General features: G+C 46.5%; 1 protein-coding gene across 1 annotated transcript in view; it reads right to left on the bottom strand.

Moving 5' to 3' along the window:
* Window positions 1–13,149, bottom strand: part of LOC120034941 (hedgehog-interacting protein-like) — a 44,455-nt gene extending 31,306 nt beyond the window's left edge. Inside the window, exons 1-4 of the mRNA XM_038981655.1 lie at window positions 12,464–13,149; window positions 8,438–8,630; window positions 3,327–3,471; window positions 977–1,178 (exon numbers count right to left, since the gene is read on the bottom strand). Coding sequence (XP_038837583.1) covers window positions 977–1,178; window positions 3,327–3,471; window positions 8,438–8,630; window positions 12,464–12,736 — 813 coding nt within the window. The 5' untranslated portion in view covers window positions 12,737–13,149. The remainder of the gene's footprint in view (window positions 1–976; window positions 1,179–3,326; window positions 3,472–8,437; window positions 8,631–12,463) is intronic.
* Between the last annotated feature and the right edge of the window lie 11,474 nt (window positions 13,150–24,623).

The following is a 24,623-nucleotide window of genomic DNA, read 5'->3' as shown; positions in this document are numbered from 1 at the left end:
TTAGACCCCTCGTTATTAGAACGGTCTCGACAGACACCAGATGTTTCTTTAGCAACCGAGGGTGGAGAGGGAAAGAGAGAGGGAGGGAGAGAGGGAATAGAGAGGGAAAGAGAGACTAGAAGGAGAGAGAGAGAGAGAGAGAGAGAGAGAGAGAGAGAGAGAGAGAGAGAGAGAGAGAGAGAGAGAGAGATGGTGCAGACAGGGTTGACCACTAAAAGACAGATACAGCTGGTCTTCCACTGTTGTGAGAGGGGCTATTGCTGTGTGAAATCATATCATACGACACCATTTATCAAAATAAAGTATTGGCCAGTGACGTGTTAGTCTGATCGTTTTTCATCTTGTGGGATTGTACAGTGCTAACCTATATGGAAACAGCTTGGTGGGGGAGAGTACAGAGTAACACTTAAAAAGCCATTTATCCACCTTATACGTATTAGCAGCACATTAGCAATGTTCTCAACGTGTGTGCTAAGCTCATTGAAAGATAACAACGTGTGAGTTAGCCGTGTTGGGACAATTAATAAATAGCTGATGGTTTTGTTTAATTGCTTAATGAAGTGTAGGACTGGCGAGCAGACTCCAGGGGGGGGTTAAGTATGGAAGGAAGGGTCTTGGTTGGTCGGAATTATCAGACGAGAGAGGTAGGTCTTAGAAGTAGAAATGTTTGAGGAGTGTCCAAGACTGTGTTCCACTCTCTCTCCCTCTCCTCAATGTTTGCAACACAGAAATAAAACCATGTAAGTGTTGCTTTCCCTCTGTGTCCGCTCACTACATTGATAGTAAACCGTTTTGGTGTTAAAACTGGTGTTAAGGTACATTTACATTGGGAAGACACGGGGCGACCAAGTACCATCGCTTATATGTGAATTAGAGTTTGGAGCAGTCTTCAGGTGCCCCGATGGGTCCTGGTCAAAAGTAGTGCACTATGAGAGAATAGGGTGTCATTAGGGATGCGATTGTGTTCCTCACTGACCTTGAGTCCGGTCTGCACCAGCTTGTGGATGTCCAGGAAAGGCTCCTTCAGCAGCTCCATGTTATGGGTCAGCACCCGGACGAAGCCCTCCTTCTCCAGGACAAAGAGGCGCTGGGATCCGTCCCCACAGTGCACCACGGCTACTGGCTGCCTCAGCCCACTCAACACCACCTGGGCACAGTAGCAGTTGTGCTTGTGCTTCCTGGGCGGCCGGAAGAGGAACGAAAGGTCAAGTGTCGCCGACGGATAATCCCGTTGTGAGAGGAAAGGAAGGAGGGAGATGGAGAGGAGAAAGAGAGAGAGAGAAGGAGAAAGAGCGAGAGAGAGAGAGTGAGCGTGAGAGACAGATAGAGAGAGCGAGAGACAAAGCATGAGAGACAGAGAGAGACAGATAGATAGAGAGAGAGAAGGAGAAAGAGAGAGAGGGTGAGCGTAAGAGACAGACAGAGAGAGAGAGAGAGAGAGAGAGAGAGAGAGAGAGAGAGAGAGCGAGAGAGAGAGAGAGAGAGAGAGAGAGAGAGAGAGAGAGAGAGAGAGAGAGAGAGAGAGAGAGGAAAAACAGAAAATACCCCCCACAATATACATACACTGATTGAGTTGACTTGACAGTAAATGAATACCAGTGATTTACAAAGTAAGAGTGAAGCAATAGCATGACACGATGGGAAGGGTTGAGTAAGAGTTTAGACACTTCCATAGGCAATGACTTTGATTCATGTGCATTGGGCACACACACATACATACGTCACTCCACGGGTGAATTTAGTGGAGCAATGCTTAAATGGGGGATGAGGGGTCTCCAGCTGTGCAACAAGTGTTGCGGAAAACCACAGTTCACATTTGATGTGGGAAACAGAACATTCAAACTCCATTATACAACATCGCGACGGCTAGCTAACACATGAAGGCGGTGACGCTGATTCTCGCTCCTCACACACTTGTTTCAAGACATTCCCAATCGCTGGGCGTAATTTGCCATTGAGAGTCTGAGTGAAGGATGGATATTCATTGGAGGAAAAAGGGTGTCAGTTCAGTTATCTCGCCCCGTCAGTTTCCTGTCTGGTGCTATGCTGTCATCGTGACGCATGTGTCAAGTTCATACACATAGCAGATGTGCGCCCTCTCTCTCTATCTCTCTCTCTCACTCCCTGGCTCTCTCTCTCTCTCTCACTCTGGCTCTCTCTCTCTCTCTGCCACTCTCTCTCGCTCCCTGGCTCTCTCTCTCTCTCTCTCTATCTCTCCCTCTGCCTCTCTCTCTCGCTCCCTAGCTCTCTCTCTCTCTATATCTCTCTCTGCCTCGCTCTCTCCCTCAGGCCAGTTTTGAAGTGGGAGGTCTGATTAAGACGTACGATGTTAGATGACATCGGTAGTTAAAACCTGGCCCTCTCTCCTTGCTCATCATCTCTTGGCCGGCCCCAGGCGGAAGATGAGAAGGGGAGAGTCAGCTCAACAAGACTCCCTTTAGATGAGCGGCTGCCAACAGAAGCTCTATATCTCTCCTCGGCCATCCCGGCCATCCATCCTAGAGTTCAGTGCAATTACAATTACAGTGCTCTTTAGCATAGCAAGGGGTCATTACTAGAAACGACTAGAGTAGAACCCCATCAACCCCAGGAATGCAGACAGCACTTAGCTAGACATCATAGACAGACAGCATCAGCATAGTTTCTCTGGTCTGATCTGGTCTGGTCCGGCTCGAGATAGCAGGACGGTCAGTTGGTCACATGTCCAGCAGCAGCGCTCTCAGCTCGCGTCAGGGGGGCTAGAACGGGTCTACGTCCCAAATGGCACCCTATTCCCTATATGGTGTACTACTTTTCACCAGGGCCCATAGGACTAGTGCACTACGTAGGGAATAGGGTGCCATTTGGGACGGGCAGCTCAGAGGCTCTCTCTCCACCGGAGCAGACAAAAAAAAGGTGAAAGTTTGTCTATGACGTACTGCTAGCTAGCAGTGAGGGAGGGTTGGCCTGCAGGGTAAGCATTTCCATTGTGTGGCCAAAGCCTGGCCCAATGCACCCTGAACAAACGGCAGGCTTTGGTGATGACTGGAGAGATGGGTGACGGGTAAAGGGGGGGGGTTATCCAGACTTGGCATTGGCATGTCTCCCATGACCCTGGTTCATAGGTACATATCGCCTAGGGCGAGACCGGTGGTGGTGGCCAGTCAAAGTGACACACTGGGTTCAGAGTGTGGAGATGCCACGATACACACTATGGCCTCTCTTTCCTCAACTCACTGAAAGCGTTCTTTTTGGATGGTTAACTCAATATTTAAAAACCATACCTTAAATGCACTCTTCCTAACGTATACAAGTAAAAGAGATTTTGAAAGTGAAACGTTACAAACCTGTTGATGTCTTCGACTTTCTCATCTCCCAAGTAGTTGGAGTCCTGTCCCCGTGTTTGCTTTCGGTGGAAATCTGGGAAGCACAGGCCTCCGTCCCTCCGTCCGTAGTATTGACAGAACTCATCCACATCGGCTTGGAACAGCTCTGAAAAATACCATGGACACAGACAACGGCCCGCAGGCAGAGAAAGACGATTCAATTCAAGTGACATCACACCTCGTTCAAACCATGATGCAACATCATCCAACTTACCAGCGAGCTGAAGCTAAATCCCCTCCTAGTTAGTCGCCCTTAATTCATGTTTACGCAGCTTTAGTTCCTTAAGTCTTCATACAGTTGTTTTTGAGAGTTGGGCTGAATGAGCCAAACCGAATCCTGGCTCGGCCTGAACAAGTGAAGAAAGGCTTGGCCAGACAGGCCAACTGGGTTAGAGCTGAGCAGAATGTGAGGAATATGCTGCTCAGACTGTTCCTCAGGTCTTCAACTCTGCAGCAGTGCACCACTGAGGCCCCATCCATCTTTACCTTTATTCTTTGACCCCTGTTGCTAAGGCTGTTTGACCCCTGTTGCTATGCCTCGCAGCTCTACCTCACGTGGGTGACTGCTGTGGATACCTAATAGCTTTCCAGATATTTGGAATATTAAGTAAAACATAGGCTGAAATTCTCATACAATTAAATTAAAGCACCAAATGGCACCCTATTCCCTATATAGTGCACTACTTTTGACCAGTGCCTATTTGGGCCACAGCCTAGATGCTTTCGCCCTCCTCAGCCCAGCGGCAGGCATATAGGCACAGCATGTGAAATGTGAGAAACTCTAATTCAAAACTGACCATGTTTAATTAACAGCCCAGTCTTCCAAACACTAACTTTGCACATTTTTAGGAGGGATAGAAATATGCTGTCTGCCTCAAAACCCAAATCAAGAAATGATGTTCCCAAATGTTGATTGATTGTGTTCCACTGCTTGCTTGTGCTTTGGGGAAGTTCAAAGCAAAAATGTCCCCATCACAGGGTTATTTCCCCAGACCACCTTGATTTCTCTTGGAGCTGCTAGTTGTACTGGAGCTGAAGTTGGTTCCACACCAGGGTCTGGGGCACAAAGTAATCTGGGAATATATCCTCATTAGACACAGCAGCCCCAACCCCGCATGATTGGCCACCTTCAGAGACCCACAGTCACAACATTATTCCAAGATTCTAGGAACCCCCCCCTCCCCTTTCCTATTGTGCTAGCAGGGCAAAACCACTAACAGGGTGAAAAGAACGCAAGCAAGCAGCGTATCTTAAAACCTGCGCGTGACCTAAAAACAACCGTGCCAATATTGTTTCCCTTAACACAACCCTCAGAGGGGCGGAGGAGGAGAGCAAACACAGCAGTGATAAAAACACAAACAGGACTGTCTCTCCCCTCTTTCATCTCGCTCTCCGGCCCCCACACATCCCTCCCTCCATCCTGGCCCCCCACACCGACCACAAGGCTGACCACACTACCACTGGAGGTGATAGGATATCCCACTAAACATCTAAATACAACACGGAGATCAAACACACACTCAGAACACACACACACACAAACACTCCCAGGCCTATGCCACCCACCTACTTTGTGCCTGCAGTTATCTTAACCATGCTGGTCCCAGGACCTCAGATGCAGAGGGGAGAGACAGAGTGGGGGGTGGAGGGAGGAGGGGGAGGAAGGGGTGGGAGACCTCTAGGTTAAAGTGAGACTCAGGCCGTAAATGTCTTTATGGAGAAATGAGGGCTAAGTACACAGCCTAATGGGGAGCTGGAGAGGGAGTTTCACGGGAGCAGGAGGACATTTAAAGACACAGTAAAGACTACCGTCCAGGTTTAATACTGTTGGTCAGCACTTTGCATGTGTTGATGCAGAGTACAGTTCTGGAAGGGTTCTGAATTTCATCTTTAGTGATATATACTGTACATGAGCCCAAATAACTCATGTTTGTCAGTGCTTTATATTTGAGATTTAATTAAACATGTTCTTAAGAGGCAATAGTGATTACTACAAATGCAAATTACAGTTGAACAGAAAACCAACAAATTGTAAAAAAAATAGCTTAACCCCCCCCCAAAAAAAATACATAAGGACACAAATCCAGAAAGGGACTCTTAAATCCATAGGAGGAAAAACCTCTGTCAGTATCCAGAATGATATGTACTTAGAGGGCCATCTAATTTTAGACAATTTATGGTTAACTACTTCCATAAACATGTGGCACCGAGCACTGCATTCTCTCTCCCTCTCTCTCCCTCCACAATATGTACCAGTTTTATTGTACTGGCCTGGGGGGAAAAAGAGAGAGAGAGAGAGAGAGACAGAGAGAGAGAGAGAGAGAGAGAAAGAAAGAAAGAGCGAGAGAGAGAGAGAAACAGAGAGAAAGAGAGAAAGAAAGAGAGAGAGAAAGAGAGAGAGAAAGAGAGACAGAGAAAGAAAGAGAGAGATAGAGGGAGAAAAACCTCTGTCCACATCCCAGGCAGTGAGCTAGCCTATAGTTCTGCTTCCATCTGGTTGTCTTCCAACACAACCTGGGTGGCCACCCAAAGTACTTGACATCTTGATGCACTTCAGCAGCTTTACATATACACAACCTTTGTAGAAAAATAAATGTGTCATTCGTCACCACATATGCTGATCTGTGTAGAGGGGGAGAAAGGGAGGGAAGGATTGATGGGAGGGGGGGTGACTGACTCCTTCTCTGGCTCAAGCTCCTGGTATGAAGCTCTGGGTTTAACTCTAAGCTTTCACTGCTGTCTGTCAGCTCACTGGCTGCTGTCTCTCTCTCTCTCTCTCTCTCTCTCTCTCTCCATCTCTCTCTCTCTCTCTCTCTCTCACCATCTCTCTCTGTCCATCTCTCTCTATCCCTCTCTCTCTCTGCCGAATACAACAGGAGTTGACCTTACAGTGAAATGCTTACTTACAAGCCCTTAACCAACAACGCAGTTTTAAGAAAAATAAGAGTTAAGAAAAATATTTACTCAATTAACTAAAGTAAAAAATAAAAGAGCAACAATAAAATAACAATAGCGAGGCTATATACAGGTGGTACCGGTACCGAGTCAATGTGCGGGGGTACAGGTTAGTCGAGGTAATTGAGGTAATATGTACATGGGGGGGGGGGGGGGGTTGATGTTGATAGTGCTGGTAGTGGTGTAGAGCCACCACATGTGTGGTTGAAACTGTTCTCTGTTCAGCAAATCGCGAGCAGATTTAATCTGCCGTGGCGACACAGATAGGAAGAGGAATTGGCTGGGGGCAAGCAGCGGCCGTTTGATCACAAGGAATGTGCACTTCACTGGGAGGCACGGCAGGCAGGTAACAGCCCTTCAAAGGCCCTACTTCTGAGGACAGGGAGCTTTCAGGGAGGGCGGCCTATCAAGCAGGTCTCCTATCATCTCACAATACCATCCTATCCAGGAGGAAACGGCATGTCATGTCATCTCCTCGCTTATTCCACATCGGGAGGAGACTCCCTCCAGGGCTGGCGTTGCCTTGCCTACACGTACGGGGGAGCAGTTCGAGGGCCGAGGCGAGGCCCAGGTCCAGCGAGGCAGCTCTGATTGTGTTTACGTTCCATTGAATTTATCACCAAGGAAAACAAACTGATGGTGTGAGTGGCGTTTTTTAAACAGGCCGTAGTTTGTGTTTGTCTGAGGCTGTGTGTGAGGAGCTCCCTTGGTGGCGCGAGGTGTCAGAGCCGGTCATGTCTAGACCGTAGCCAGGGTGCTTACAGCTTACACATCCCCAAACAGCACACAGCACCGTCAGGGGGCTTCAGCCAGGGCAGCTCAGGAGGGCTTGCCAAAGAAGGACGGGGCCAGGGAAGGAAAGGGCCATAAAATCAATAATTTTCAGCTCTCTGGCAGATTGTAGGGGCTTTGTTTAGGGCGTGTGGTTACGTGTGTGTGTGTGTGTGTGTGTGTGTGTGTGTGTGTGTGTGTGTGTGTGTGTGTGTGTGTGTGTGTGTGTGTGTGTGTGTGTGTGTGTGTGTGTGTGTGTGTGTGCGCGCGCGCGCGCGTGCACATGTGTGTGTACACAATTTATGTCTAAATTCCATAGATTGAGGAAGAGTTTGAGTAAATGTGAGTAAAGAAAAGTAATGTTCCTTAAAACACATCTACAACCAGTCCAAGTGGGACTAAAAATACTGACAATGCTGCCACACTCAGAAATCTATCAAAAATCCACAAGTATTTACACATTTGTACAACTCGGCTAGCGCAATAAATAAATCCTGTCCACCTGGTGCAATAAAACAACGTCTTGTACCGGGTTGGTTTCACCTGCAGTCTGAGGGATGAGAGAGAGAGAGAGAGGAGAGAGAGAGAGAGAGAGAGAGAGAGAGAGAAGAGCTCCTGATTGCCAGGTCTAAAGTGTGTAGTCAGACTAATTAACAAAGTGCTAGGCTGATGGCTGCAGTAGGCAACGTCTGCCAGGCAGGGTGGGTAGACTGAGACGAGGCTCTCCCAGTGTTTGGGGGCGTGAGGCAGGCAGGCTCTACCACCAAGTGGAGGTGAGGTCAGATGAGGTAAGCCTACATAAATAAATATTCCTTCTTGAGTCCTTACGCTCCACTGCGTCTTGCATAAGTAAAACCAAGCTACCTATATGTTCAACACTGTTTGCTGACTTTGAATTGGGGACCTTGAGGAGACCTGCTCAGAAATGTAATATTGCCTTATTCAGACATTAGGCTGTATGTAGTGTGTCAGGAAGTCAGTAAGAGAGAGAGAGAGAGTGAGATTGAGGGAGGGAGAGAGTGAGTGAAAATGAGAGAGTGTGAGAGAGAGAGAGAGAGAGAGAGAGAGAGAGAGAGAGAGAGAGAGAGCGAGCGAGCGAGCGAGATTTGTGTTCATATGTGTGCCTCACTCCGCCTATACAGTGTAAGCACTGACTGAGGTAGTGATGGTACTATCATCATCCTTCTTGGTTACCTGGTATATCTTAGTGGTAGGTGTAGTAGAATGGTTACCTGGTATATCTTAGTGGTAGGTGTAGTAGAATGGTTACCTGGTATATCTTAGTGGTAGGTGTAGTAGAATGGTTACCTGGTATATCTTAGTGGTAGGTGTAGTAGAATGGTTACCTGGTATGTGTCCGCGGCAGGTATAGTAGAACTCTCGGCAGTAGTCCTGGCAGAGGCGTGGCAGGTGGGGCTCCCTGAGGGGGACCTTGTCCGACTCGGGGGAGTGGAACAGCACTTGGGCGTTGGGCGAACAGTGTGCACACTTGATCTCCTCTAGGAGACGGCTGCACTCCGTGTTATTGGTGGAGAAGATCTAGGGGGAGGGACCACACGCAACAAGGAACAATGACTGATTAAAATACGGACTTAGTGAGCATTAATGTTTTACACCTCAACATGGCTTGTAATTTGCTGGCATGTCAGCGATATTGTATAATTAAGCAATAAGGCCCGGGGGATGTTGTATATGGCCAATATACCACAGCTAAGGGCTGTTCTTACGCACGAACCAACGCAGAGTGCCTGGATACAGCCCTTAGCCGTGGTATATTGGCCTTATACCACAAACCCCTGAGGTGCGTTATTGCTATTATAAACTGGTTACCAACTTAATCAGAGGAGTAAAAATAATTTTTTTGTCATACGCGTGGTATACGGTCTGATATACCATGGCTTTCAGCCAATCAGCATTCAGGGCTCGAACCACCCAGTTTATAATAAACATTATTGTAAGACATTAGCATGGAGATGATATAACCTAACTTTAATTATCCACCGCTGCAGCTTTATTGATGGTACACTGAAAAAATATTCTCCAGAGAAACTAAGCCCACACCAAAATTAGACTTGATTACCTTTTAATGTCACTTTTTAAATCCAGAATACGCGGCACTTTCTGAGAAAAAGATTATCTCCCTCACAACTTGTTTACCTAAGTGTACAAACAGTTAAGTTCAAATTACATTTCATATGTCAGGGCGGCTGGGGCCAAAATGGATGGAGCCGAATTAGAGGGTTTGAAGCGTTACTTAGGTCGCTAAACAAAAGTAAACAGGAGATTTAGACCCCAGAAATTAGCAGGGATTATTTACGTAGCAAATTAGGTGTAATAAAACACAACGTAATCTGTCCTGCATCCAGACATGTGTGCTGCTTAGGCAGCAGGCAGCAGGCAGGCTGGTAGTGCTTTGCACTGTGTGAGGTCCGTCCGTGTGTAAACACCAATTTAGAGATAGACAGGCACATCATTCCCGCACTGGTATCAACAAATTAGCAGTCTGTCCTAGTCAATTAGGCCTACAGACCTGGGTCCAACATATGGACACCCTCTCTCTCTCTCTCTCTCTCTGCTCTCTCTCTGCTCTCTCTCTCTGCTCTCTCTCTCTCTCTCTCTCTCTCTCTCTCTCTCTCTCTCTCTCTCTCTCTCTCTCTCTCTCTCTCTCTCTCTCTCTCTCTCTCTCTCTCTCTCTCTCTCTCTCTCTCTCTCTCTCTCTCTCTCTCTCTCTCTCTCTCTCTCTCTCTCTCTCTCTCTCTCTCTCTCAGTTCAACAATAACCTGACTAGGTCTGGAAGAGAAAGCTGCTTCTTAAGGATACGGCCACCCTGCGGTCGTGTTCGAGACCGTTTTGTGACCACAGGTTGAACACAGGCCCTTTGGTTGTTTTATAGCCCCTCAGGACCACGACTAGAGATGGCCAAAGAATGTTTGTTCTACTCCTCTTACCGGGACAGTGTAAAACACGGGTGATTAGGACTTGCCAGAAGCACACACAGAGGTTGATAAACCCGGCTATAAACAAGCAATAAATATACTCATACTAATACCATACTAATAAAGAGGGCAGAGCAGCTAAAAGCCGTTAGCCTTTAGAAGTGTTGACATGTCAGCATTAGGCAGGGTAGGCTTAGCTTGGGCTAAAACCTGGTTGTCCATGTCTGTGTGTTTTACTTACTCTCGGTCTCTGTAACTGAGTGGTCAGGTGTGGCTCAGTTGGTAAGAGATTGATGCCAACAACGGCAGGGACGTGGGTTTAATCCCTGCAGTATACAGATACTAAAACCAATCCACTCACTGTATTCTAAGTCATTTTGGTTAACAGTGTCTGCTAAGTGGTACTGTATATGTTACTATACTATTACTACTACTAACCCCTCCAAATCTATGTGAGTACTACCGCCGTGGGCATGCCTAACCGCCCGCCCTCCTGCTCTAAATTGCCCATTGATTCGGCGTGCCATGGGCTAGCACACAGTCCATGGAGAGGAGCATTTGTGGGCTCTCAGCCATACCCTGTGCCCATATGTTGCTGGGATGGGCTCCAATGTTGCCATCACCACAAACCAGAACAAGAGGACCTTTGTTTGTTGTGTTTAGCAGCAAAATTTCACCACTGACTCGCAACTCAAAAGCAGAGAAAGATAAATTCTCAGTCAGTAGGCTCGATCCCGGGTCTGTACAAGCGCTATTATAGCATTACTGGGGGAACAGAAATGCAAGGGACACAAGTCTCCGAAGGTAAACAAACCGACCCACACACACACACACACAACATCCATCTGTGTGACATACCTTGGCATGTGGGGGGAAATGTGTCGTAACACATCAATAACACAAGATTGCCAGTTCACATGAACAGCCCAAATGCAAAATGCATTTCCATAAGCTCCTTTATGGTGGTCGTTGTCCTCCTCACAGAGACTTGATCAAAAAGCCAACGTGTAAGTAGCTCACTGTAGAGGAGCAGCTGTTACAGGAGGACTCATTTCTTTGATAGGATCTGCACAATGGCTTTTGTCAGTGAAATTGCCGGAACAAACATATCAATGCACAAAGGTCACACTTGAAAACATTTGCTTGTCATTCAATCTTAGACAATGTGGGCTGCACAAGCCTCATAAGGTCTCACCATCAGGAATCACAGGGAGAGAGAGAGACCACCACACATAGCCCCTATAGAGAAAAGTGGCTGTGCTGTAGGCAACACTAAGACTGGTGTTAAAAATCTTAAACAAAACACTTGCCCTTTGGGAATAGGTGTAAGTTAGTGAGGGGTGGGTGTGAGAGGAGGGAGTGAAGGACACATAATACCCTCTCAGCAGCCTTAACACTTGGACAGAGTGGAGGGACTGAGGGGGGAGACTGATGTTCTCCAGCTTCACCCATTAGTGAAACTAACAAACACAATGGTGTTGTTGTTATTCTTTTGCCATAAGCAAAAAGAGCTCTGTGTGTGGGCAGTGTAGCAGGGAGGAGAAGTTTTGTTCCGTTCAGGGTTTTTCCTCCTATTTGCATGACTTGAGCAAATTAAATGACGCAATGTGGCTTTTTGTCACAACACAAAGTGAGATACCACCCAGCCGCATATGTCGATTCGTTGGGAGCGGTTTACATGAGAATACGGCGAATTCTACCGTGAACTCCACGTAGCCTATGAAGACTGTGTTAAAGATTTATCCATGCAGTTAAACATGACAATAATGAATAAATGGTATATAACGGGCATCAGCGTAGGCTATGTACAGTAAACGCACACATTCTGTGCAGGAACTGATTGGAAAGAATAAAAACATAATAACATGCAACATTGCTGCAAAATACATTCTAAGTGCGCTGACAAACATGCCACACGTGCGCATAACCGCGGTGTGGGATGCAAAGAATAACTTAGTAGAATTGAACGATAGTCAACCGTGCTGACTCACTTGGACTGCGCTCGTGTGGTGTTATTTTGTAGCTCGGGGATGAACGTAAAAGGTTATAACATAACCATGGTAACACTGTAACGCTTTGGACACGCTCGAGATCAACAATCAGGAGGCTTATATCATTTCCCACTTTTAAACAACATAGTTGGCTGATAAATCATGTTAATTTGTTTTTACAGTTTTATGGATTTTCTACATATTTAATGTGACTGATAAAGAAACCTCAAAAACAGCCTAGAGTAGCAGGACAACGCCAGAATGTGTAAGTAGGCTACGGTTGAATTTTCCCCTCACGGTCCCACCTCCCTCATATATCGTTAATTCTACTACTGTCAACAACAAGTCGAAATGACACACAACGCAGTAAATACATTCCCCGGGGCGTTTGGCATTAGCCTACAGACAGCTCTCACAATGAAAGAATGCAACGAGCCCAACATACCCTGGCATCACGCCGGTGGACTATCTGATAAGCAGCACGCCTGGTTGGGCAGCATGACACACGAGGGTACAACCTGTGACAAACTTCCCCGCTGCTTGCACCGCTGTCCACTGACAGTTTTCGTTCTCTCTTCTTCAGTCGCTTGGGCATGCTCCCGTCGTAACATCTCCTTCTCCTCGGGCTTATTTCCCCCTTCTCGCCAAATTTCGAATCCCCACATTCCCAAACGTTGACTGCAATAGCCAACACGAGTACAAATTTCAAATGCCTCATATTGAAAAAACGTTGGAACCAAAAGATATGAGAGAAATCACTGTTGAAAGCAACGGTGCAAACCTACAAAATACTCTATTCTCTATATGTATATATGCTGTATCACAGGTAAACGATTATAATAATTTAGTTTAATAAAGATGTACGCATAAAGTAATCAGAATTAAATATTTGCTAAAGAAAAAAATGTTATTTAAAATAAATTAATGGTAGTGCTGGTTATGATGGCATACCCCAGAAATACAAATGTTTCTCTCGTAAAGAAAACAAAGCAAATAATAAGCAAACTCTGAGAATTTCAGTAAGCTTAATTTGTGTCCTTCCTTCTGATTTAAAATCCGTTTCAGCACAGTGCATTGGGTCAAAAAAGTAAGCACAAAATTGTCTCTCACTAGATCCTCAGAGCGCTCACGTTTCCCCTTGCTCTTTCCTCCTTCTTTTTAACCAGCGCGCGAGAAGAGGAGCGAGCACAGTGACGTAAGACAGCACGAGTGCGCGCACTTGGCTGTACACTACTGTGGAACGGAACGATGAATACCTGACTGTCAGCACTGGACGGGCTGTCGTCAGTGATAGCCTACAGAAGAATTGAAGAGGTGAGATTGAGAAGTCAAGTGCACTTGAGAATACATTCTAGAAGTGATTCTTTCTAGGATTGTAAAGTCTATTACATATGTCGTTTCATGTGTATTCTGCATCCCCTATCTATAGCACTTACTTGATTATATATTTTGGGAATGTGATCTACATAATGGCAAGCATTAGCCAACACTAGGTTACATATCTTAATGTAAAAGTAAACACAAGTAAATCCCCCCACCAATTCTCTGAAACATTAACATACACTATTTGTATTTGTATTTATTATGGATCCCTCTTCCTGGGGTCCAGCAAAATTAAGGCAGTTTATACAATAAAAAAAAACATGACAATACATTCACAGATTTTACAACACACCGTGTGCCCTCAGGCCCCTACTCCACCACTACCACATATCTACAGTACAAAATCCATGTGTACGTGTGTACGTGTGTGTGTGTGTGTGTGTGTGTGTGTGTGTGTGTGTGTGTGTGTGTGTGTGTGTGTGTGTGTGTGTGTGTGTGTGTGTGTGTGTGTGTGTGTGTGTGTGTATGCTTATGTCTGTGCCTATGTTTGTGTTACTTCACAGTCCCCGCTGTTCCATAAGGTGTATTTTTATCTGTTTTGTAAGTCTAATTTTACTGCTTGCATTAATTACTTGATGTGAAATAGAGTTCCATGTAGTCATGGCTCTATGTAGTACTGTGCGCATCCCATAGTCTGTTTTGGACTCTGGGACTGTGAAGAGACCTCTTGTGGCATGTCTTGTGGGGTATGCATGCGTGTCCGAGCTGCGCGACAGTAGTTCAAACAGACAGCTCGGTGCATTCAACATGTCAATACCTCATAAATACAAGCAGTGATGAAGTCAATCTCTCCTCCACTTTGAGCCAAGAGAGATTGACATGCATATTATTAATATTACCTCTCTGTGTACATCCAAGGGCCAGCCGTGCTGCCCTGTTCTGAACCAATTGTAATTTTCCTAAGTCCCTTTTTGTGGCACCTGACCACACGACTGAACAGTAGTCCAGGTGCGACAAAACTAGAGCCTGTAGGACCTGCCTTGTTGACAGTGCTGTCAAGAAGGTAGAGCAGCGCCTTATCATAGACATACTTCTCCCCATCTTAGCTACTGTTGTAACAACATGTTCTGACCATGACAGTTTAAAATCCAGGGTAACTCCAAGCAGTTTAGTCACCTCAACTTACTCAATTTTCACATTATTTATTACAAGATTTAGCTGAGGTTTAGGGTTTAGTGAATGATTTGTCCCAAATACAATGCTTTAAGTTTTAGAAATATTTAGGACTAACTTATTCCTTGCCACGCACTCTGAAACTAACTGCAACTCTTTGAGGCCGGCCGGGCGCAGTGCACGCTGACCAGGTCGCCAGGTGTACGGTGTTTCCTTCCTTCCTTCCTCTGTGTTGTGTTTCGGAGGACGCATGGCTCTCGACCTTCGCCTCTCCCGAGTTGCAACGAGGAGACAAGCGTGTAACTTCTACCAATTGGACACCACGCAATTGGGGAGAAAAAAGGGGTAAAGAAAAATACATTTAAAAAAGAAAAGAAAAAAGAACACCCTCTGTGTCCTTTTAGACAGGTAACTCTTTATCCACAAAATAGCAGGGGGTGTAAAGCCATTGTAACCGATGTGAAATGGCTAGCTAGTTAGCGAGGTGCGCGCTAATAGCGTTTCAATTGGTGACGTCACTCGCTCTGAGACCTTGAAGTAGTTGTTCCCCTTGCTCTGCAAGGGCCACGGCTTTTGTGGAGCGATGGGTGACGATGCTTCGTGGGAGGCAGTCGTTGATGTGTGCAGAGGGTCCCTGGTTGTCATTGTTGATAGACAACAATAATTTTTTGCACCTCTTCCACACTCACATTACGGAATTCCAAATGACAATGCTTGTCTTTCATCATTTGGTCAGATATACTTGGATGTGTAGTGTCAACGTTTGCCATCAGATGAAGTGGTTTGAGCCTAATTTTGGTGGCCAAGGAAGCTGGCTGGCACAACTGGCCCCCAGCTGTGAAGCACTTTGGAATTCGGAAGTGAAGTCCCACCTGATTGAATATTGATACATTGCGTATCAGTCAATATTTAAAGTAATTAGACTTGGCAGTATTACCCCAACATCAGCCGTTTGCTGCCTACCCTACGTCTGTAATTAAAGGTATTGCTGTTCCTCTGAAGACCACTGATAAGACAAAGCCAAACCCCGGACAAATCCTCTTTCATTCGCCTCTCTCTTCAGAGAGATTACACGATAGCAATCCGAAAGGCAAGGGGAATGTCCTGTGGCAATTACTACAAAAAAACTGTGGAAACACACAGAGGAGCTGGAAATCACTTCCATTACCGCACCTGTTCTTCTTTGGGGGTCCGGCAGCCAGGCCGGCACTGACCAGAGCCCAATAGGCTGCTTATCTACAGGAATCTAGAGCGATCCAGAGGAATCCAGCCTGATTTGACTGTGGGGCAATTATGGAAATGACTCTGTGTTGCAATGACCCGAGCAGAGCCCCTGCCTGACAGATTTGACCTGAAGAATTACCCCCCTTCTTTCCTTCAATGCATTCTGAAGCTGTCCTCGCAGCATTCTTTTGTGTTACCCCACTGAACATTTTTGGAACCAAGTTTAGCCGTGGCTTACAGTGCGGTACAGTACACAGTAATAGAAAGTGGACTGGCTGGCTGAGACTGGGGGGGCTGTTTGACGTGTTGTAGAAGAAGAAGCACCACAGCAGGTCTGAGAACAGCAGAATGACATCCAGACGCATTGTTGAACAGCGTGAAAACATGTGGGATGCAGCTGTGGGACGCCGGGGCTACGTGTAGAGAGGCAGTAGAGAGAGAATCACAGGGTAGGGAGGGGAAGACAGACCACAGCTATAAGTTAACAATGTGTCCCGGAGTGGCAAGAGGCTTGGATCTACACATACAAACAGCCATGTTCAACTATCTTGTTATTTTGTTGTCGTGATGCCTCCCACCCTAATTCCTTTGACATCTTAGTATATCTATCTGAAGGCCTGTCGCCCTACCATTTTATTTGGGCATTTTTATTGTTCAGAAATGTGGTGGGAACTCTCTTTGTTCGCAGGACTTTATCCTACTAACTGTTCCAAATGTCCGAACTGAATTTGGTAAGAGGGCTTTTATGTACTCTGCGCCATCGGCTTGGAACGCCTTACAAAATACTTTTAAACAGGAAGAACTTGTCCTGATTGGTGTTTTTGGAGACTGATTCCCTGACCTGTCAATGTTTTTAATTAGCTGTTTTATGATTTTGTTATACTCTTGTGAATTCTATGTTTTTTTACGAGGTTACCTATAGTTTTTCATGTTGTCTGTAATTGTTTTATGACTTGGTGCAGCCTATCTTGGCCAGGACGCTCTTGAAAAAGAGATTTCTAATCTCAATGAGCCCTTCCTGGTTAAATAAATGTTAAATTAAATCAAATTTAAAAAATAAAGCTGTTTTAACTTAAATTTGTTAGGTGAAACCATAAGCGTGAACAACTTGGGAATACCATAGTCAAGAAAACCCCAGTCTAATGCAGTTCGTATTGCTTGTGTTTTTATGTTTACATGAAATGGGAAAGATTCATTTGATTTAAGTTCAACATTCATTCATAAACAAAATATTGACCCATGAGAAAGCAGGGTCAGTTGGGAAATTCTCGTCCGCTTTGTCTCATTCCGCATGTGATCCGCAGATGGACGGAGGTAGGAATAGAACATCCCATCAGGTTACGGTTATGGTCCTCCTCCTCCTCCTCCTCCTCCTCCTCCTCTTCCTCTTCCTCCTGCCCTTCCTCCTCCTCTCCCTCTTCCTCCTCCTCTTCCTCCCCCCTCTTCCTCCTCCTCCTCCTCTTCCTCCGCATCACGGGGATATAGCATTGCTTTCGTTTCTGTGTCATGGACAGTAGGGCACACAGTTGCAAAACATTTCTTTAAAGTCTGCGTATCCACAATCTCCCCGTTTCAAAATGTTTCAAAACGTTTCAAACCCTAAGTGAACCCTCTTCCAGGCACCGCTAGCCTCACACCTCACTCACTCCCCATCCCTCTGTGAACAGTAGGCTACCTAATCTGGACACGTTCAGGTAAAAGCCTACCTCCTCTTCAAACTGCCCCTCCCCCACACTCCCCTACTGAACACAGCCCTGCTGTAGGTCACCCTAATGAGAAACATGACCTGATGACAGACAGGACTCTGCTTTCACTCACTCCCCATCCCTCTTCCAGGCACCGCTAGCCTCACACCTCACTCACTCCCCATCCCTCTTCCAGGCACCGCTAGCCTCACACCTCACTCACTCCCCATCCCTCTTCCAGGCACCGCTAGCCTCACACCTCACTCACTCCCCATCCCTCTTCCAGGCACCGCTAGCCTCACACCTCACTCACTCCCCATCCCTCTTCCAGGCACCGCTAGCCTCACACCTCACTCACTCCCCATCCCTCTTCCAGGCACCGCTAGCCTCACACCTCACTCACTCCCCATCCCTCTTCCAGGCACCGCTAGCCTCACACCTCACTCACTCCCCATCCCTCTTCCAGGCACCGCTAGCCTCACACCTCACTCACTCCCCATCCCTCTTCCAGGCACCGCTAGCCTCACACCTCACAGCTCGTTACTACTCCTAAAGCCTCTCTGGTGGCTAACTCTTAGCTGTGGGTCCCATCCAGCCCAAGCTGGGTTCATCTCAGGGGCTGCAGTGTGTGTGTGTGTGTGTGTGTGTGTGTGTGTGTGTGTGTGTGTGTGTGTGTGTGTGTGTGTGTGTGTGTGTGTGTGTGTGTGTGTGTGTGTGTGTGTGTGTGTGTGTGTGTGTGTGTGTGTGTGTGTGTGTGGCTGCCAGTTAGGGGGCTTGTAGTCATCATCATAGACTGAATCCCAGTGTGAACTGTAAGCACAATGAGAAACAGATGCAGCAACACATGCTATGACTAGAACAATCCTTCTCCTCTCTCTGTGTGGCTGTACATATGAGTGTCAGCTGTATTCGTCTTGTGATGAATCTCGTTGCTCTCTGTTCGTCGTTATCATAAGCATATGTAGTTGGAGAGTGCCACACATTTTTGGTGCTTTTCTGTGCTTTTCTTGTTGTAGTAGTGGATGGTGCCAGTGAGTGAACTCAGGTGTTTTGCTGTGTTCTTTGTGTTTTGAAGTTGAGGTGTCTAATGAAGTGTGAATTAGGTGTTAAGTGAGTTTGAAGTAAAAAGTGACAGTTGACTTTTAAAATGTCAGACTGACTGGCTATTCTATCATTCCATCTCAGTCGTAGTATGGCTGGTAATGAGAAAGCCTCATTTGGAACGCTTTCATTCATCTCCTCTCTCCCTTACCTACCTTCCACCACACAGAAGCACGGTGTGACTCTCACACCTGCTCTAATGGCCCAGGGTTTGGCTGCGCTAAGCTTTCTGGACGCACCGAGCGTGGAAGGTGTTCACAATGCCATTAATATTCCTGACAACAGATTAATGAGGCTTTCACCGTCTGTTTATGAACGCTTTAGCTGGAGGGGGAGAAGAAAGAAAACTCTGATCCCGTAGAACATTTACAGCAGTGTGTGTGTGTGTGTGTGTGTGTGTGTGTGTGTGTGTGTGTGTGTGTGTGTGTTAGTGTGTGTGAAGCGCACAATTTCCACTTGAATGGATCTAAACACATGAGGACGTTTTAAGTGGAGTGACTTACGCGGCGGCGGGACTCATCCACTGTGGGTCAGTGGCGGCAGCCTGGGCCGCCTGCCCGGAATCAACAGCCTTTAAATCACTGTGCTTCAACCATCACACCCGGGACCACACTGCCTTCCCACCAGCTCCCCCCTGCCCTGTCCTTCCCACCCTGCTCTCTCTGTCCTGTACATCCCCAGCAGAATGTCCTTAGCCCTGATGAGTCTGGGGATGCTTAAGCTAAAGTACACACAGGGCCGTGAGTAACTGAAGCCACCCAGGGGCTCTGCATGCAGCCCGCTGGTTGGTGGCACGAGACACCACCAGGTTGTTGCGCAAGTCGAGAAGATCAAGTAGTCCTGAGACTGTTTACATGACACTCGATGCCTCGAGCCCCCCCCCTCCCCCCTATCCGCCACCATGTCAGGGACATATTGTAGCAGAGAGGCCTCAGAGAAGGAAATTAACCGTAGCAGCATTGGATTGCAGTGTTCCTTACAGGAAAACAAACCTACTGTTAAAGGGACTGAGCAGTGATTTTGTCCAACAGGGACGTTCACAAACAATGACCCCATAGGCTGTTGTCTGACTTGACCCGTGGTGGGCCAAACCAACCGGGCCGGGCGGTACTCCTCCATCACAAATATAATACTTTCTCTCTTGTCTAATGATTTGATATGCATGACATTCCTTAAAGAGAACGTCTCAATGCTACCCCGCCTTTCTCATTGTCTCAACGATACATTTCTCTTCTATAATTGTTTTTTTTACCCCTTTTTCACAGTATCCAATTTGTAGTTACGGTCTTGTCTCTTCGCTGAAACTCCCGTACGGACTCGGGAGAGGCGAAGGTTGAGAGCCGTACGTCTTCCCAAACACAACCCATCCAAGCTGCACTGCTTCTTGACACAATGCCCACTTAACCCGGAAACCAAAGTGTCAGAGGAAACACCGTACACCTGGCGACCGTGTCAGCGTCCATTGTGCCCGGCGCTCCACAAGACTCGCTAGTGCGCGATAGGACAAGAACATCCCTGCCGGCCAAGCCCTCCCCTAACCCGGACGACGCTGGGCCAATTGTGCACCGCCCCCATGGGTCTCTCGGTCGCAGCCACGACTCGAACCCAGAATCTCTAGTGGCACAGCTAGCGCTGCGATGCAGTGCCTTAGACCACTGTGCCACTCGGGAGGCCCTACATTTCTCTTCTAATTATGATCCCGACAGTTCTAGAGAAACTGAGTAACCACAGGTAGATTTCATAGTGTTACTTGAAAGAAATACACGTCCCTCGCATAATGCCTTGTATCTTTTTGTCTCTCTTGTTCAAACTCCCCATCCTAGGAAGTGCCACATCCCTACAGGCTAGCGAAGGGTTCATGCAACAGATGGATGTCTTTTCTCGGTCCAATTAATTGTAAATGTTTCCAGTAGGGGTTAACAACAGCCACAAAGTAGAACCATGTATGCCCCATCCCTCCCTCCTGCTCCCCCTCCCTCCTTCACATATGTGTGCAAATTGCAGATTCATTACAGTTTAGCATCAGTGCACTGCAAATTAATGGGAGGGGAAGAGTGGTAAGTGTGGTGTGGTGTGGGCAGCAGGCTAGCAGCAGCGTTGATGGTGGTCCTTGACTGCGTGTCAATGCTCCCTCTCTCCTCTCCTCTCCAGTACCCCACGCGCCGCTCTACTCGGCCCATTTGTTCCTGCTTGGCCTCTGAAGCTCTCTATCAGGTAGAGGGTTCAGTCTAATGAGTGCTCCTCTCTCTATCAGGTAGAGGGTTCAGTCTAATGAGTGCTCCTCTCTCTATCAGGTAGAGGGTTCAGTCTAATGAGTGTTCCTCTCTCCATCAGGTAGAGGGTTCAGTCTAATGAGTGCTCCTCTCTCTATCAGGTAGAGGGTTCAGTCTAATGAGTGTTCCTCTCTCTATCAGGTAGAGGGTTCAGTCTAATGAGTGCTCCTCTCTCTATCAGGTAGAGGGTTCAGTCTATCGAAGGTTCCTCTCTCCATCAGGTAGAGGGTTCAGTCTATCGAGGGTTCCTCTCTCCATCAGGTAGAAGGTTCAGTCTAATGAGTGTTCCTCTCTCTATCAGGTAGAGGGTTCAGTCTATCGAAGGTTCCTCTCTCCATCAGGTAGAGGGTTCAGTCTAATGAGTGTTCCTCTCTCCATCAGGTAGAGGGTTCAGTCTAATGAGTGCTCCTCTCTCTATCAGGTAGAGGGTTCAGTCTATCGAAGGTTCCTCTCTCCATCAGGTAGAGGGTTCAGTCTATCGAGTGTTCCTCTCTCCATCAGGTAGAGTGTTCAGTCTATTGAGTGTTCCTCTCTCTATCAGGTAGAGGGTTCAGTCTATCGAAGGTTCCTCTCTCCATCAGGTAGAGGGTTCAGTCTAATGAGTGTTCCTCTCTCTATCAGGTAGAGGGTTCAGTCTATCGAGGGTTCCTCTCTCCATCAGGTAGAGGGTTCAGTCTAATGAGTGTTCCTCTCTCCATCAGGTAGAGTGTTCAGTCTAATGAGTGTTCCTCTCTCTATTAGGTAGAGTGTTCAGTCTAATGAGTGTTCCTCTCTCCATCAGGTAGAGGGTTCAGTCTAATGAGTGTTCCTCTCTCCATCAGTTAGAGGGTTCAGTCTAATGAGTGTGCCTCTCTCTATTAGGTAGAGTGTTCAGTCTAATGAGTGTTCCTCTCTCCATCAGGTAGAGGGTTCAGTCTAATGAGTGCTCCTCTCTCCATCAGGTAGAGTGTTCAGTCTAATGAGTGTTCCTCTCTCCATCAGGTAGAGGGTTCAGTCTAATGAGTGTTCCTCTCTCCATCAGTTAGAGGGTTCAGTCTAATGAGTGTTCCTCTCTCCATCAGGTAGAGGGTTCAGTCTAATGAGTGTTCCTCTCTCCATCAGTTAGAGGGTTCAGTCTAATGAGTGTTCCTCTCTCTATCAGGTAGAGGGTTCAGTCTATCGAAGGTTCCTCTCTCCATCAGGTAGAGGGTTCAGTCTATCGAAGGTTCCTCGCTCCATCAGGTAGAGGGTTCAGTCTAATGAGTGTTCCTCTCTCTATCAGGTAGAGGGTTCAGTCTAATGAGTGTTCCTCTCTCTATCAGGTAGAGGGTTCAGTCTAATGAGTGTTCCTCTCTCTATCAGGTAGAGGGTTCAGTCTAATGAGTGTTCCTCTCTCTATCAGGTAGAGGGATCACTCTAATGAGTGTTCCTCTCTCCACCAGGTAGAGGGTTCAGTCTAATGAGTGTTCCTCTCTCTATCAGGTAGAGGGTTCAGTCTAATGAGTGTTCCTCTCTCTATCAGGTAGAGGGTTCAGTCTAATGAGTGTTCCTCTCTCAATTAGGTAGAGTGTTCAGTCTAATGAGTGTTCCTCTCTATCAGGTAGAGGGTTCAGTCTAATGAGTGTTCCTCTCTCTATCAAGTAGAGGGTTCAGTCTAATGAGTGTGCCTCTCTCTATCAGGTAGAGGGTTCAGTCTAGTGAGTGTTCCTCTCTCCATCAGGTAGAGGGTTCAGTCTATCGAGTGTTCCTCTCTCTATCAGGTAGAGTGTTCAGTCTAATGAGTGTTCCTCTCTCCATCAGGTAGAGGGTTCAGTCTAATGAGTGTTCCTCTCTCTATCAGGTAGAGTGTTCAGTCTAATGAGTGTTCCTCTCTCTATCAGGTAGAGTGTTCAGTCTAATGAGTGTTCCTCTCTATCAGGTAGAGTGTTCAGTCTATTGAGGGTTCCTCTCTCTATCAGGTAGAGTGTTCAGTCTAATGAGTGTTCCTCTCTCTATCAGGTAGAGTGTTCAGTCTATTGAGGGTTCCTCTCTCTATCAGGTAGAGGGTTCAGTCTAATGAGTGTTCCTCTCTCTATCAGGTAGAGGGTTCAGTCTAATGAGTGTTCCTCTCTCCATTAGGTATTGGTTTTGTCTTGATGGGTTTTGTAACTTTTTAACTGGTCTTTAACAAAGCATTGGCTTTGGACTGAACACTCCTTGGTAGATATTCAAAGAGAAAGCCCTGAAAGTGAACGGCATACATTCGTTAATGGTTTTAATGTTCCTGGACCGGTTTGTTGCTGTTCCTGGAAAGGAGAAAAGTCAAACAGTTCTGGTCTTCTGAAATGGCATTGTTAGCAAATACTTGTGTAAATACTTGTTCATATACACGGTGGGTGAGATTTCTGTTGACACAGGTTAAAATCTAAGCAATGTCAGTACCTTCTCTAAGCAATTTGTACCTTTCCTTATTAACTACGCTGTCTGGTTTATGCTCTGAATTCTTGTTGGGGCGGCAAATGTGGCTGCGTCAATTCTCTGTTAATACTCTATAAACACGGACTTATCATTTGAGGCAACTAGTCTGAAGTGTTGCTTTATCTCCACTTATATTCAACTTTTATAGTTCAAACAAAAAAGTTGATATGAGCCTCGGAGAGATAAATAAATGGGAGCTCTTATTTAGATTAAGGGAAGTGGACACGGTTTTTATTCACCATTATGGAAATTGTTACTCTCAAGGTGGTCCTCTCCGTACAAGGGGAGATCGGTTTGATAGTACAGTGGAAGTTGAACCTGAACCTTTCCCCAGACGTCTGTGATGTGGTGGTTTTCCCAGGAGCTCGAGGTTCCATTGTGAAACCTTGGTTTACATGGACTCTCTGTGCGGGGTAGTTTTACAACGGAAAAGGGAATGAAGCAGCCGCTCCGGAGGAAGAGAAGAAGACAGTTCGGTGGTTTGAAATGTTTCCTTTTTCATCCCCGTTACCCCAAGGTCACGGTTTGGGATCCCAACTGAGTTTTATTGTTTCTGGGAATCGTTTTCAAGGTCTCATTTCAGAGTAATATTTCCTCGTAGTCTGGCTCTCTCTTGTTCTTTTATATCAAAAACCAAATTGAAAACCTCCCCTTTTGTCTGGGATCTGATTACCAGCAGTGAGTCATAATCATAATGCAGCCATCCAGCTTCTCACGTCAGGATGTTTTTGTTCCAAATCCCTTTCGGTTAGTCCCAGGTAGGTCTGCTAGGAAACATGGCCCGGTTGTTACAGTATACATTTTCATATTGCCTACCTAAATGTAATTCAAACTGCAGTCTAGTATTTTGTGTTTTGGCGGCTACTGCAACCCATGGAAAGTATTTGGCTGGCTTTAGCTTTGATGCAACAGATAGAAAAGAGTCTGAACATATGGTTTAATACAAGTGTGTGTGTGTGTGTGCATGTGCGCATGTATGTGCGCGTGTGTGTGTGTGCGTGGTGTGTGTGTGTGTGCGCATGTATGTGCGCGTGCGTGTGTGTGCGGTGTGCCACAACTGCTTGTGGTTCATCTTGCTGGTTCATTCAAAACACAGTGACATCTGAAGTGTCTTTGTAATTTATGTTTATTCATTTACTTCCCAGACTCTTTGCTCCGGCCAGATGCTACGCCACACCCACGGACGCTAGTTTCTTCTCCCAGTGAGTCTGTATCTGAGTACATCCCCTAGCCTTTACTGAATGCGAACATATTCGGGGCCGTATGATTGGTCCAGAAACCACATGGGTTGGGCCAGAGCCAGAACACACGTGGGTTTAGCGGCAGTTTGAAAATTCATCATTCATCATCATTTGATACTCTGATTGGTTAGAGATGATCCAATCACTGA

Source organism: Salvelinus namaycush, chromosome 42 (assembly GCF_016432855.1).
Source record: "Salvelinus namaycush isolate Seneca chromosome 42, SaNama_1.0, whole genome shotgun sequence".
Lineage (NCBI taxonomy): Eukaryota > Metazoa > Chordata > Actinopteri > Salmoniformes > Salmonidae > Salvelinus > Salvelinus namaycush.
Note: the sequence above shows the minus strand (reverse complement) of the source record. Positions and strands in the feature narration are given on the sequence as shown.